Here is a 15,874-nt window from a genome sequence, read left to right as displayed (position 1 = left end):
GTGAGAATCCCTTGTGGAATGGAATGCACACAAATTTCTTTTCAACAGATTTTTCATCTTTGTCTGTATTTCTCTTTTCCTTTAGTTTTCTTGCAACTTGTTTTTTGATTTGGTTTATTCTGTTAGTGTGAAAGCCATTTTCTTTTGCTATATTAAAAAGCCTTTCTTCTTCATTTTTGATATCCTCATTATTAGAACATAGTCTTTGTGCTCTCAGGAAAAAATTTAAAAATATGTTATCCATTGTTATACGCGAATGTTCTGATTTGGCATGGATGTATTTTTCCCCCGCTAATTTTTTTCTATGGACTGATGTTTGAATTGTTGAGTCAGTTGTCTTAATTTGCAGATCAAGGAAAGAAATTACATTGTTATTCATGGGTTCGCAAGTGAATTTTATGCGACGATGTGATTCATTTAACGATTTAAATACGTCCATGATGGTGTTCTCATTTTTAGCAATAATTAGCACATCATCTACATATCTGATGTAGAGTTTGATATCCGCACCTATCGCATTAACAATTGGAGATTCTATGTAATGAAGGAAAATGCTGGAGATGATTCCGGATACTGGGTTTCCCATTGATAGACCATTATTTTGCTGATAGATTTTGCCATCAAATATAAAGTAATTGTAATTTGCACATACAGTAAACCATCGAACCATTTCCCATGATTCTACTGGGTTAACCTTCATCTCAATAAGCCATCTGTGTAATGCATCTGTGGCACCTTCTATTGGGACACTAGGATATAAATTTTCTACATCAAAACTTGCAATACGATACTCACTATTCCAAACAATATTTTTTAGTTTCTGTTTCACTTCATATGCATTTTTAACACTGAATGGTGTTTGTTGTTTAATTATAGCAAGTCTTTCAACTAAATATTTGGATAGTTTGTATGCAGGATGTGTGAAAGTTGCAATGATGGGTCGTATTGGAGTTCCAGGTTTGTGAGTTTTTGGTAGTCCAAAGGCAATCGGCAGGGTTGAATTTTTGACAATGAGTTTTTTCTTCATTTCTCTTGGTATCGTGATACTGCTTTCAATTACTTTCTTTACCTCATTTATTATTTTAGTTATAGGGTTTCGAGAGGTTTCTGTGAAATTGTTTAATTTGAAACATTCTTCCATTTTTTCTTTATAGTCCTTAATTCGGATAAGGACAGGTTTATTTTCCTTGTCCGATTTTATTAAGAAAATGTCGTTTTCTTTCAACCAGATCTTGAAACCATGAACTTTTTTCCCCAACCTTATATGCTCTTTCTCCCGTTCTGTGTATTTTGGACCTCTGTTAGTTCTTCTGTTGTATTCAAAACTTAAACGTTCATCAAGAGCATCATGTGTGAGACTTCGTAATTTTCTTTTTTCCTCCTCATCATCTAAGAAATTCAGTGCTTTCTCTATTGAAATCACGAAATCTTCCTTGTGTATATAAGCACTACCAAAGAAACTGTTTTCTTATGCTTGTAATAACCGTAAACTACAGGAAAATAATTCTATCATGCAAGCAATGCGTACATACAAGAAAAACTATTATTCATCTATTACGGGGAAAGAGGTACGTACATTCCTGAAATATCAAATCAAGATTCAAACGACACTTCAGAGAATCAGATTTTTGAGAAGATGCAAGTTAAACAATATAGTGCCAAATTTTTTGAAGTGGAAAGTTCGAACTCGTAATACCTACACCAGTGATTTTAAAGGAAAGCTACAAATGTTAATGATAGGACGCCTAATCAGGGACTCGTACTCAGAATTGGACAGCCTTTCTCGAAAGACATATGATCTCCACATAACATTGTCAAATTCTTTGCACCCACTCATATGGGATAAAGTAAACAGAGCTACAGAACAAGTTGTAGAACACTACAGCAAGCTTTCAGAAAGGAGACTTGATAGGAAATTCTACCAGCTAATTCAAGAAGAACAAGTTATATACAACAACAATGAAAGAAGGGAAGCAGTTAATGTCACTGGTAAAATAGAAACTAAGAACATTGACAACAGATTATTTATAAATCTTACGGATATTGAGGTACCTGATGAGTATATAGAAATTTTTCAATTCGGAATGAAATTTTCAGTTGGTAGTGCTTATATACACAAGGAAGATTTCGTGATTTCAATAGAGAAAGCACTGAATTTCTTAGATGATGAGGAGGAAAAAAGAAAATTACGAAGTCTCACACATGATGCTCTTGATGAACGTTTAAGTTTTGAATACAACAGAAGAACTAACAGAGGTCCAAAATACACAGAACGGGAGAAAGAGCATATAAGGTTGGGGAAAAAAGTTCATGGTTTCAAGATCTGGTTGAAAGAAAACGACATTTTCTTAATAAAATCGGACAAGGAAAATAAACCTGTCCTTATCCGAATTAAGGACTATAAAGAAAAAATGGAAGAATGTTTCAAATTAAACAATTTCACAGAAACCTCTCGAAACCCTATAACTAAAATAATAAATGAGGTAAAGAAAGTAATTGAAAGCAGTATCACGATACCAAGAGAAATGAAGAAAAAACTCATTGTCAAAAATTCAACCCTGCCGATTGCCTTTGGACTACCAAAAACTCACAAACCTGGAACTCCAATACGACCCATCATTGCAACTTTCACACATCCTGCATACAAACTATCCAAATATTTAGTTGAAAGACTTGCTATAATTAAACAACAAACACCATTCAGTGTTAAAAATGCATATGAAGTGAAACAGAAACTAAAAAATATTGTTTGGAATAGTGAGTATCGTATTGCAAGTTTTGATGTAGAAAATTTATATCCTAGTGTCCCAATAGAAGGTGCCACTGATGCATTACACAGATGGCTTATTGAGATGAAGGTTAACCCAGTAGAATCATGGGAAATGGTTCGATGGTTTACTGTATGTGCAAATTACAATTACTTTATATTTGATGGCAAAATCTATCAGCAAAATAATGGTCTATCAATGGGAAACCCAGTATCCGGAATCATCTCCAGCATTTTCCTTCATTACATAGAATCTCCAATTGTTAATGCGATAGGTGCGGATATCAAACTCTACATCAGATATGTAGATGATGTGCTAATTATTGCTAAAAATGAGAACACCATCATGGACGTATTTAAATCGTTAAATGAATCACATCGTCGCATAAAATTCACTTGCGAACCCATGAATAACAATGTAATTTCTTTCCTTGATCTGCAAATTAAGACAACTGACTCAACAATTCAAACATCAGTCCATAGAAAAAAATTAGCGGGGGAAAAATACATCCATGCCAAATCAGAACATTCGCGTATAACAATGGATAACATATTTTTAAATTTTTTCCTGAGAGCACAAAGACTATGTTCTAATAATGAGGATATCAAAAATGAAGAAGAAAGGCTTTTTAATATAGCAAAAGAAAATGGCTTTCACACTAACAGAATAAACCAAATCAAAAAACAAGTTGCAAGAAAACTAAAGGAAAAGAGAAATACAGACAAAGATGAAAAATCTGTTGAAAAGAAATTTGTGTGCATTCCATTCCACAAGGGATTCTCACATAAAATTGCAAAAATTTTTAGAAGTTTTAATTTCAAAATTGTTTTTAAATCACCAAGAAGTTTGGAATGTACATTTAATGAATTCAAAATGAGAAACTCGCTACCAGATGTGGAAACCACAGGAATATATAATATAAGTTGTTCATGTTCAAAAGATTATGTGGGACAAACAGCAAGGAAAATGGCAATAAGATGGCACGAACATGATTTGGACATTATAAATCTAAACCCAAGAACAGGTTTGTCAACTCATATCATCGAAGAGAAGCATTTGATTAAAAAGAGAAGGGTTTTAAAAAGATTAACGGGAAACACAGAGTTGAATGTCTGGGAAGCCTCGTTCATTGCAGAAGAACACTGGAATAAATTAAATAATGAAAATGGTAACATAGATCCAGTGTGGAGTTTTCTTTTTCACAAATGGAGTAAGCCACCATCTTTAAAATTTAATGTAACAGAAAACATCAAGAGACTTTGTGAAAACAATGATGAATTTGAATTACCTGATGATATTTGGGATTCATAATTTAAAAAAAAAAAAATAGACTGCTTTTTTCACAGTTAAGTTGCTATATTACAACAATGTAACATTGACAACATCCATTATATAACAGATTATTTTTGTTTAAAAATTACTAACCATTGTTATAACTGTATCTTTAGTCAAAATGAAAATAAATGTCTGATGAAAGGAGCGTGTGTTCTCCTGAAACGTCACAAAGAAAAAACTGTTTTCTTATGCTTGTAATAACCGTAAACTACAGGAAAATAATTCTATCATGCAAGCAATGCGTACATACAAGAAAAACTATTATCCATATAATACTACAGGCAAAATTACGGTTTTGTATATTTTAACTTTTAGTTTCTTAGATATTAAACGAGAAGACAAAAGTTTATGAAGAGAGAAGTAACATGCATTTCCTGAATTAAACCTACTTTTTATTTCCTCTTTAATATAATTTTCATTTGTTAATATTACTCCTAAGTATTTGAATTTGGAAACTGGTTCAAACGAGTTGTTATCAATAATTAGATTTTGATTATTACCTAACATTTGGTTTCGGCCTGTAAGCATATATTTAGTTTTCTCTTTGTTAACTTCCAAACCTATCTCTTTAGCAGTTTTGAAAAATATTTTAGCATTATTCTTAATTGTATTCACATCATCCCACAGTAAGTCTACATCATCTGCATATGCTAACAACTGAGTCACACCATTTAATTTTAGTCGTTCTTTAGTTTATTTTACCTTCCTAACAGCATATTCTAAGGCAAAATTAAAGAGCAATGGAGATAATGCATCTCCTTGTTTTAACCCATCATGAATTGTAAATTTGTCAGACATATTAATACCCACACGAATTTTACTTTCTGTTTCACTGGTGCATATTTTTATCATACTAACAAGCTTCTTAGGAATTCCAAACTCTACTAATATATTATATAATTTATCTCTTTTGACCGATACATATGCTTTTTTGAAATCATAGAATAGCTGATGGACATTTTGATTATATTCCCACTTTTTTTCAAGTGTCTGTCTGATGTGAAAAATTTGATCTGTAGTTGATCTGTTACGTTTAAATCCACATTGATAATCACCTATAATTTCATTAGCATATGGGGTTAGTCTTGTTAAAAGAATGTTAGATAATATTTTATATGTTGTTGAGAGTAGAGAAATTCCACGGTAATTATTGCAGTTCATTTTATTACCTTTTTTAAACACAGGAACAATTATGGATTCTTTCCACTGTTGAGGGATTTCTTCTTTATTCCATATTAAACAAATTAATTTATGAATTTGACATATTAATGAATTTCCACCATATTTAATTAACTCAGCTGGTATTAAATCAATGCCAGGTGCTTTGTTATTCTTTAGCCTTTTAATAGCATCTTTAACTTCAGTCAAGTTAGGTTCTGGAACTAAAGGTTCTGCTGTGTGTACTTCATTTACTTCTGATTTATCTCCTACATGGACATTTAAAAGGTCATTAAAGTAGTTCTTCCATCTATTTAGAATATCGCTTGGGTCAGCTAGAAAATCACCGTCTTTATCTTTTATCAAGTTTACTTTAGGTTGCCACCCCTTTCTAAACTCATTTCCACCTTTATATAAATCTCTGATTTTTTTATTTTTGCTGTTTGTATGTTCACCAAAATTCAGATGCACAATTGCCACCTCAGTGGCCAAATTCTTGAAATTATCTACCAAATTTGTCGGATTTGAGTCCCACTCTTAGCATGTGTATCCTATGTGAGTGTCCCTTGAATCATCACTCATCCTCATTGACAAAAGTAGCAGAAAAGCAGTGTTAGTAAGAATACACAGATACATTTGTTATTTCTCAGCATGTCTTAGCTTTGTATACGAAAATTCACATGAAAATGGTAAGACAGAAGTTTTGTGTAATTATGCCAGCTCCCGTGGCAGAGTGGTTAACACATCGTGCTACGATGCCATGGGTTCCAGGTTCGAATCCTGGTCTGGGCATTGATGTTTGTGAGTGTCCATTCATCTACTTCATCATATCACTCATCCCCATCTTCTCAAATTAGCCAAAAGTGGCACAAAGTAAAATAAAGCAAATTAATCGATCCATCAATTTTGTGTAATTACAGACGTACAAAAGCCATTGACAAAGACTGAGGCTGTTCTCGGACCAGGTTTGGATCTGGAGTTTGAGACGGATGTGCAGACCACAGCCCCTGAACCTGCCCTGTATGAGACGGCCTATGTTACGTCCCACAAAGGCAACTGCAGGGCAGGAGCCTTCAGTGGAGATGGACAACTCGTAGCTACTGGCAGCGTGGATGCATCCATTAAGGTAAGTCACATGACTCCCATTTTACAGACATACTGGACGATGGTGATCATAACAATGGAAAGTAAATTAAGCAACAAGTGGCAAAAAATAGCAGTAAAAATGAGGTACGGTAAAGTTCCCCACACATTCTCGATCTCGGCCATTTTGGAGGTAATCTGATCAACACCATGCTCCAGCTGCCTTTACCCCCTCCCCCAGTACCAATTGGTTTGAGGCTGGGTGATCCCCAGAGCCGCTCTATGCAGGACAGGCAGGAAAAATTCTGACCTTAGATCACGCAATCTGGGAATCGAAACCTCTGTCTCCTGCATGGCAGTCAGATGTCCTACCTGGTAGATCACCGCGGGTAGGGAACACTTACTACGTAACATTAACTCTCCTTTGAATATGCTTCAGATCTTCTAATGGATGCTATTGCAACATTTAAAAGAGAAAAATGGAATTAGAAATTAGATACTTGCAGATTGTGTGTGTCATTGATAGTTACACTAACATAAACTAAGTTTTTCGTTGTTATAATTAAACATTGTTAATACTCAGTTGTAACTGTATAACGTAATTGTTTAATTAAGTGTTTCTGTTTATTATTTCTTCTGACATTATATTTCTTGGAAAAGGCACATGCCAAAACATTAATTATTATAAAGGTTCATTCATGAAGATTAGGCACACACAGGAGATGTACTATGTAGAAATTTCAGCAAAAAGTGCAGGTTGGACTAAGACTCGAACCGGGGTCTCTGGCACACTGTGCCAGTGCTCTACAATTGAGCCAGCCTGGCCTCGCCTGATTTTTGCACAGGCAAAACAGCAACAGCGAAAAATCAGGCCCGGTATGCCAGACACCCAGGTGCAAGTCCTGGTCGAGCCTGCATTATTCGCTGAAATTTCTATGTATTATAAAGGTTCAGTTACAACCAGGACTACATTAGACTTCAATATAGTTCACTAAAAAATAATGTGTATTTTATGTTTTCTAATTTACAGTCATTGTCTTGGCACTTCAATATTCTATTAACTACTCCCCTGCACTTTGTAACATGTGGTGAAGGCATATGGGGCCAGGTGTGATGTGATCAGCACCATCCTTCATTTGCCTTTGCCCCCAGAGGCTGGGTGAACCCCAGAGCTACACCATGCAAGGTCATTGGTGGAAAAATTCATACATGAAATCACCCAACCCTAGATTCAAACCCAGGCCTCCTGCATGGCAGTCAGGTGCTATGCTGACTTGGCCACCTAACTCATTATTTTAATTACTTGTGAAGTAGATGAGTCTACACTAATTATGTGTTAAATACAAGCCTAGAAAGGCAGGAAACTGTGTCAGTGGGACGTAATGCACCGACCTTGAAGCACCCAGCAAGAACCTAACAGGAGAGACTTAGCTCTCAAGAGGCTGTTGTGTCACACAGTGTACAATGAAAAAAATATTGTTTAAGGTGCAAATTTTTGACTTTAATGCACCTGAATTCTAACTGTGACTAGCAACTTTTAAAGGAAAGTTACTTTTTTTTTGCAAAAGCAGTAATGTTATCAACAGTAACTTTATGACACTACTTAAATAGTTAACTTGAAAATTTGTCTTCTTCATGGCATAGTGGTAACATTGCTATCTTGAAATCAAGGAATCCCTGCTTCAATAGCACATAGTGGTTCGGATCTCACTTTAAAGTGTCCCAATTAGCCTTTAAGTGCATAAAATGGACTTAAAAAACTTAAGCAAACATACCTGAAAATTTGTTACCTGGGGAAATAAATGTAGTTAAATTTGGCAACTCTTGTTTCCAACTATGTCTTCGGTTGATAACACTGGAAGGACGGATCCGTCATTTTGACAGATGACCCTTATTTTTGTTGTAATTTTGACAATGTTAATTTTACTCCACAGCTTCCATGTTCTAACAAATATTAATGCCCATACTTGTATAAAAAGTTAAACCTTTATCTCACGTGTGGATTACTACTATAAGTATGATAAGTATAATTTTGACGGGTACAGCTTTTAGGTAGATACATCTGTTAGCAATATAGAATTCTAAGTGTAAGTAAAACCTTAGTTCATCTTTGCTCATTGTTGTTCGTCTAACGGACGTATTTTCAAGTTGAATGTTAGTTCAGATCGGTCAGTGAACTATCTAAAGTAATACATTGGTAACCTCTATTCACTTATTGCATTTGGCTCAGTACAGTGTCCAATATGTCACCCGAACGTGTCTTAGATTGTAATGTCGCATTATCTCTGTGATTTGTCAGATGTCGAATTTGAGGGAGTGGACAATATTTATGAATGTGATGAGTTGAGAGTATCTAATAACCATGCTGGAATAGATGTTCGATATATGGCACTTACGAACTTGTCTACAAATTATTCTTCAGGTGAAGATGTGCAAGATGATGACAAAATATGAGTGTGTCGGCAGATTGGTGTGTCCTCCTTTCTTTTGTGCGTTTGTTCGTGTATTTCTAATTTTTGTGGTAGAATAAGAAAATTATATTTTTTCAAAAGTTCCCACCAATTAAAAAAGCATATGTAACGTTATAATGAAGTGAATATGTAAAAAAGAAAGAAACACAGGAGTTGTTTCACTCACAGAATAAAGGCAGTGAAAATTATTGCAAGGAAAAGCTAAATCACCTTTCTCCTATTGTTAAGGTGAAATGATTTTTTGCATGTTAAATTTAGAACATCCATGCTTTCTTGCAGTTGTTATTTCTAGTTGCGCATGAGAACTTTCAATGTTCTGTGTGGATTGCTTGATTTATTTGCAACATGCTACTTGAAGTAGCAAGAAGTCATTGTTTAATAAGAGAAAGTGTATGTGCATAAATATAGAGAAAGTAGAATAAATGGTCATTCAAGCAGATTTGACTATGTGTCCCATCATTATTTATTTGTTGTAATACTATAAATACAGGGTGTGACATTTGAAAGTGGCCCGAACTAAAGAATGCACAGATTTACTCATTCATATTTGCAGTAGGTGTTGAAAGTGATGATCATCAACATCAAAGCGCACTTTGATCCTCGTGAACGCATTTTGAAGGCCATCCAGAGACATTCCTTATTCTGCAATCAGTGTTCGATTTCTGTTCTTCAAGTGTTCGTGAATTTGTCTTGTGAACTTTTGTTTTTAACTTTCCTCACAGGTAATAATCACACATCAGGTGACTTGGGGGCCCTAATCATTTAGAGATGAGTTGATCTGGAAACTGTCTCCAAAAACTCCTTTGTTTGTCTTGCACTGTGAGCAGGAGCGCTATCTTGCTGGAACCATGCATAATTTTTCTGATGCAGTGTTAACTGTTCCACCACACACTGATTATTCTCTCTTATTCTGCGCAGAGACATAAATGAAAATACATGAAAGTCTTCATATATTTATTCTATTGCAATCAGTGATTGTGTGTAATTTATTCAAGAAAATTTCCAGCAGAAAGTAACTGTAAAAGTAATTTACAGTTACTTTTCAAGTACAAGTGACTGTATTTTAGTTACTTTTTAAAATGAGTAACTAACTTGGTTACTTTTTAAACAGTAGTAGTAAAAAGTAACTTTCAGAACGCTGGTACCTGTGAGTTCAGCACATCTGCACAAATATGTATTTATTTCATGGTGAATTTTACAGATTCTGGATGTTGACCGGATGCTTGCGAAATCTGCACCAGATGCTATGGAGCCGTCTGGAGACCAGCAGGGCCACCCAGTCATACGGACACTGTACGACCACTTGGAAGAAGTGACGTGCTTGGAATTCCATCCTCGTGAACCTGTATTGGTATCTGGAAGTCGAGATTTCACAATCAAGTTGTTTGATTACAGCAAAGCATCTGTCAAGAAAGCATTTAAGACTATCACGGTGAGCACTAAATGATTAAGTTGAGATCATTATTCTTATGGGTATCTGATTATATATTATATATCTATAAAATTGTTGATAACTTTCAGGGTTGCTATGCATCTGGAAAATGGGAAAATAAGGGAATTTTGCAGATCATCTGGAATTAACATGCATTTTGGAGTCTGCAAGAGAAAAGGTTGCAAAATGAACAAGCCGTTCTCTTCCACTTCTGGATTCGGTTCTTGTAATTCCACTCCCCAAAAGATTCAGTTTAGAAACTTGTTTCTTTCGTTCTTATGATTCTCAGTCTTGTGCAAAATTATGGTTCCTTCGAATTTCTGTACTAAATTTTCACTTTTATAATACTAGATATGAGAACAAATATCAAAGTAAAACTTGCAGTACAGATATCTGATTGATAACTAAAGTACATTCACAATATGATCATAATTATCAGAAAGGTTGGTGAAGATGAGGTTATCGTCTATTATTTTATATATCTTAGTCTTGTTGGCATTTCCTATAGGATTCCTATATGGAACCAAAAATTTCTCCAGATGCTGTGTACTTATAAATGTAAGCAGCATTTTCTACGACACTATAAATCTACCAGAAAATGAAAAATTGTGTATGGTTTATGAACTTTTTCTGTTGTTTTTATGTTGTGGAGATCTCTTATGGTGAAATAATGTACCTTAGCCTGAAGGCTAGATGCACGTGGTTGTAGCACCCAATACATTTGATGTCGATTGTAATTTTACATTTTACTCTTGGAATTTTTACATGTTCTTGGGTGTGTAGAATGAAATTTGCTAAAAAAAAAAAAGTTGTGAAAGTGAATATTTATAATAATTACAAATTATATATTTAATTGAAAAACACAAGGTTCAAAGCAAAAATCATGATGATAAACATGTCTGGAAACATTTCATTTTTGGACTGGAAAATCTGGAAATGTCAGGGAATTTCATAATCAAAAAATCGTAGCAACCCTGATTTTATAATGTATGCATAAATAGCATCGCTATTTGGTTAATGTTTTTCTGTGTACAAAGGTATGATAGACAATCATTTTATAAAGTGTCTAAATATTTAATTAAAAAAAGAAAACTATTGCATCTGAGTACGTGCATTAATTAAGAAGGTGAATGTATCATTCTAATTCTCCATAAAACATTTCTAATTTTTTATCTGTTATTTCAGGCCTACAGATACGAAACACTTAAACAAAGTATCAACTTATTGATAATATTTCAAATACATTAGTAAAGTAGTTCAGAATATTAAATAATAATAATAAGTATTTCATTAGAATCATACCAAATCAGTCAGTTTTTTTTTTTCAAAAAAAATATTCATAATTTCACATATGATTAGGGTTACCAGATCGCTATAAGGGAAATGTAGGACATGCTGTCCCAAAATGTAGGACATTAAGTCAAAATGTAGGACGCAACACATTCTCAATAAATAATACATATTTCTATAGAACACGTTAGGAAGTAGTTGAAAAATGACACTTTTCAGTTTTTTTAAAAAATATTTCCCAACGAATGTTTAAATGCAAAATTTCAAAACTTGCAATCATACTAATCAATGCACCTCTTACTACTTGATTTAAGTGGTACTTTTCAGACGAGACAATTTTTATAAAAATTTCAGGTTTTGTCAAACTATATATTGATGTTAGAGTGGACAGTCAAACTCGTTGTAATTATGGAGACCAATACCAAACATTTTACAGACTTTATGAAAAAATAATTCTCTCGTGAGTCTGTTGTGCTGATGGTAATGAAAGTACTCTCTCAATATTTGAATTATGACCTGTAATGGCAAACAAATATTCAGCAATTACTGTAATTTAAAATGGTTTCATCTTGGGTAGTTTTTAGATCAATAACAGGGTGTCTACCAAAATAATACATCCAGAAATCTTGACTTTTTCTGGACTTTTCTAGGTCCCACTTAGGTAAAGTTGGAAATTAGTAATTAAGAAAATAAATATTTATTTAATGAAAATCCCTACCAAAGGGATGAAAACTGAAGCAGAATTTAAGAAGAGAATTACATGTGCTATTTCACATTAATGCATCCTGAACTTTGTTTGGCAGACAAGCGAGGCTTTGGCATCTGGACTCACAGCCAGTATAATCTTATGTGGGGTTTGTGTCGGTTGTCCCTATATGTTTATGACCATCTTACCTTATCTTACCATCATTCATCTTCATCTTCGCGATTAGCCAATGGGACAGAAAAAAGTGAAGTAAAATAAACTTAATCAACCAATCAATAGCAAAATTCTTGACCACAAGAATAATTTGTTGCCTTTTTATTGACTTCTTGACCTACTTGTTGATTTCTTTACTCTTTCTTGGCTTCCATGACTTTCTTGACTGGCAGACACCCTGAATAACTTTGTTCTCTATACCCCTGATTTACAATCAAAGTATATTGAATATTGAATAAGAATGGGCAACACCTTGTTCCATCAGTATAAACCCTAAGGCAAGAAATTCTGACCAGGCATTGAACAGTGACGTTATCAGAAAGTGGTCCCAAGACTTTGTTCATTAATTGCTTCCGTTTTCCCGTTTGTTTAATAGGAGGACAAACTTTATTCTTTTCGTGCAATGACTGAATCAAAATAAATTTCACTATTGAGTTTGGAAGCGCAGTCCATAGACTTGTACTTTGCATGACTTTTTCTGTTACGTATTTTCCTAATTAATATTATGTGACGCTCAAAATGTAGGACATTTATGATATTTTTCAAATTCCTCCCGGACGCCGGACATAAGGCTAAAATGTAGGACATGTCCGGGAAAATCCGGACGTCTGGTAACCCTACATATGATGTAATCAGAATATTAAAATACCTGTTTATGTAATGACAAACTTTATATTTTTGTGCAATAGTGGTGCAAAATTAATGAAAATAATGCATTTTACACACACAATTAGATTACATAGAAATGGCACATAGTATTTTGAGTGCCCCTAAGTGCCATACACTAATTGAAAAAAATGTTGGCAAGGTCAATGCGGAACTTTGAGGAGAGGCTTCGGATGTGTGTACAGCAACAGTGACATCACTGTCTACCTATCCAAACTGCATTTCTTACCGATGGTTTTGTCGTTGATTTAACATTTTATCTTGAAAATCAACGATGTTACACTTACACAAGTTAAAAGGTTTTGGGTTTGATTTTACGTAGTAGTTTAGATCCCACACTAAACTTGCCTCTATTCATAAAACTGACCTTTCAACATTTACTATTGCTGAAATTACATGGAAACTTTTTATTTTATTTTGCAACTTCCTGATAGCCACCACATTGAATTGAAAAGCTCTCTCGGTCAAATAGCAGTGGAGGTACATTCTTCCCTCTTCAAAAATCCAGATCTATCTATATAAGGGTGCATAAAGTGTGCTTAAACAATCTCCAGCTTCAAATAGTTATGTTGAAATACAAGGTGTTGGAGAAACCACACTCCCGTTAGTCAACTCACAGTATTTGTTCAATATATCCTATGCCAGCCCCTGTGGCGGAGTGGTTAGCACATTGCGCTATGATGCCTGGGGTCCCAGGTTCGAATCCTGGCCTGGGCATGGATGTTTCTTAGTGTCCATTCATCAATTTCATCATATCATTCATCCCAATCATCACAAATTAGCCAAAAGTGGCAAAAAAGCAAAGTAAAATAAAGCAAATCAATCAATATATCCCATGTCATTTGGATAGAAATTCAAGTATTATACATAATTTAGTTAAGTAAGGTAAGATATTTTACATTTTGTTTATTTTAACTTTTTATTTACTTTTACTTGTATTGTGTCTCACCTGTAACACGAAAAACAATTAATTTCTCCTTCAACTCCACTAGAATATTCAAAGGTCAATTGGTAGTGTCGTCGCCTTGTAATCGACGGGGCCCAGGGTATGATACCCGGTGGAGGCACATAGTGGTTTGGATCCCACTTTAAACTGTAGGTCCAGTCTCGATTAGCCTCTCTGTGCATAAAGTGGACTTAAAACAACAATTCAATCAATCAAAGGTTCTTTTTTTCTCTTTGTCTTAAATAATTTATTTTTTATCATTTGAAAATTCAAAGAAATTAAAATAAAGTTCTTATTAAGTAAAGAGTGTGTTGTATCTGTCTCACCTGTGACAAAAAAATATTCACGTGTAGCTCTAAACCTGGGATAGTGTTCTTAGGGTAGTTATGTTTAATCAACCGTGTTTAGTTTCATAATTCATTGCACAGAAACTGTATGAAAAATGTTGTTTGACTATTATACGGCGCACGGTTTTAGAAGCGATATCGGGCAGGGCCACGTAGTGTGTGTCCGTGGCGACCAGCCAATGGCAGAAGTGCAACATTGTGCAGTTAGGAAACAACTGTGGCACACAAGTTAAACGCCGTGTTCTGTATTTTTCTTGCACGCAAAAAGTTTTCATAAAAGTCGCCACTTTTAAGGTTCATCATAAGATGGGGCAAGACATTTTGAACCTGACTGCCCAAGTTCCATAAATTTGCATTGCATACAGTCGGATTATTGTTTCTCGAAAAAACACTGGGAAATATGTCTCAACACACACATGATGACCCTTTCATTTTCCTTCTGCCTGTTTTTTTCCGTTGCCTCTGTGTTGATGGTCGAGTTGTCGTGTCTTGGGAAAACAATGGGTGTTAAATACGTCTCAGAATACACAATGGCCCTTCATTGTCGTGAGCGTTCTCGAACATTGTGAGTCTGAGTCAGTATGAGTTCTTATATGCTGCAGTGATGTGATATTATAATCCTGTGCAGAAATATCACTATATTATTTCACCGTACTCATATATACTGTGTATGCATTATATATATATATATATATATATATATATATATATATATATATATAAAAAAAAAGGTTGCATATTGGACACAGTGAATTCTCTGTCTTTCCCTTTCGCTAGCTGTTAGTTTGGTAAACCGTGCAATAGCACTGGCTGCGTATTGGCTGAACTCATGTTCCTTCTAAAGGCGTACATCGTTTAGTAGAAACTTACTTTAATGTGAAAAATGTACTCTGTGCATCTCACCAGTGGCAATGAATAGCCTTCTATAATCTAAATCTGTCGAACATGGGACCCATATGACTGGATCCTCGACAACCCAACCAGTGTTCCAGAAAAATTCTCTCCAGCCAGTCTTTTGCAGCCCTGACATAATGTGGTAAGAGTGCCATCCTGCATGAAGCATTTATCTATCGTGCGGGACTTTTCAGACACCCTGTATTTAATTATCATGATCTCGACTTCCCACAACAGCTACAATGTACATTTTTATTTTTGTTAATGTAGGATGCTGACCAAATTAGATGTATGGCATTCCACCCAACAGGGGACTATTTAGTTGTTGGGACAAACAACCCAGTTGTTCGTATGTATGATGTCAACACAGCACAGTGTTACGTGTGTAGTGTTCCCAATCATCAGCATACTGAGGGTATAACATCCATAAAGTAAGTACTATCCATGTACATACGACTGTGTTTATTATTTTAAAGTATTAATCCTATACAATAATATTAATTGCTGTATCGCTTTTTCATTTAGACTTTTTTTTTAGCATTTTATTATTGCAATGCCATGTGAT

General features: G+C 34.6%; 1 protein-coding gene across 1 annotated transcript in view; it reads left to right on the top strand.

Annotated features, from left to right (window-relative positions):
• The window catches only part of CstF50 (cleavage stimulation factor subunit 1 Cst50), a 78,702-nt gene that overhangs the window by 39,161 nt on the left and 23,667 nt on the right, over window positions 1-15,874 (top strand). Inside the window, exons 4-6 of the mRNA XM_083114418.1 lie at window positions 6,182-6,387; window positions 10,017-10,247; window positions 15,580-15,740. Of these exons, the coding sequence (XP_082970544.1) occupies window positions 6,182-6,387; window positions 10,017-10,247; window positions 15,580-15,740 (598 nt within the window). The remainder of the gene's footprint in view (window positions 1-6,181; window positions 6,388-10,016; window positions 10,248-15,579; window positions 15,741-15,874) is intronic.

The sequence above is a fragment of the Lepisma saccharinum genome, chromosome 29, assembly GCF_977018435.1.
Source record: "Lepisma saccharinum chromosome 29, izLepSacc3.1, whole genome shotgun sequence".
Taxonomy (NCBI): domain Eukaryota; kingdom Metazoa; phylum Arthropoda; class Insecta; order Zygentoma; family Lepismatidae; genus Lepisma; species Lepisma saccharinum.
The sequence above is the reverse complement of the archived record's forward strand: the minus strand, read 5'-3'. Positions and strand labels throughout refer to the sequence as shown.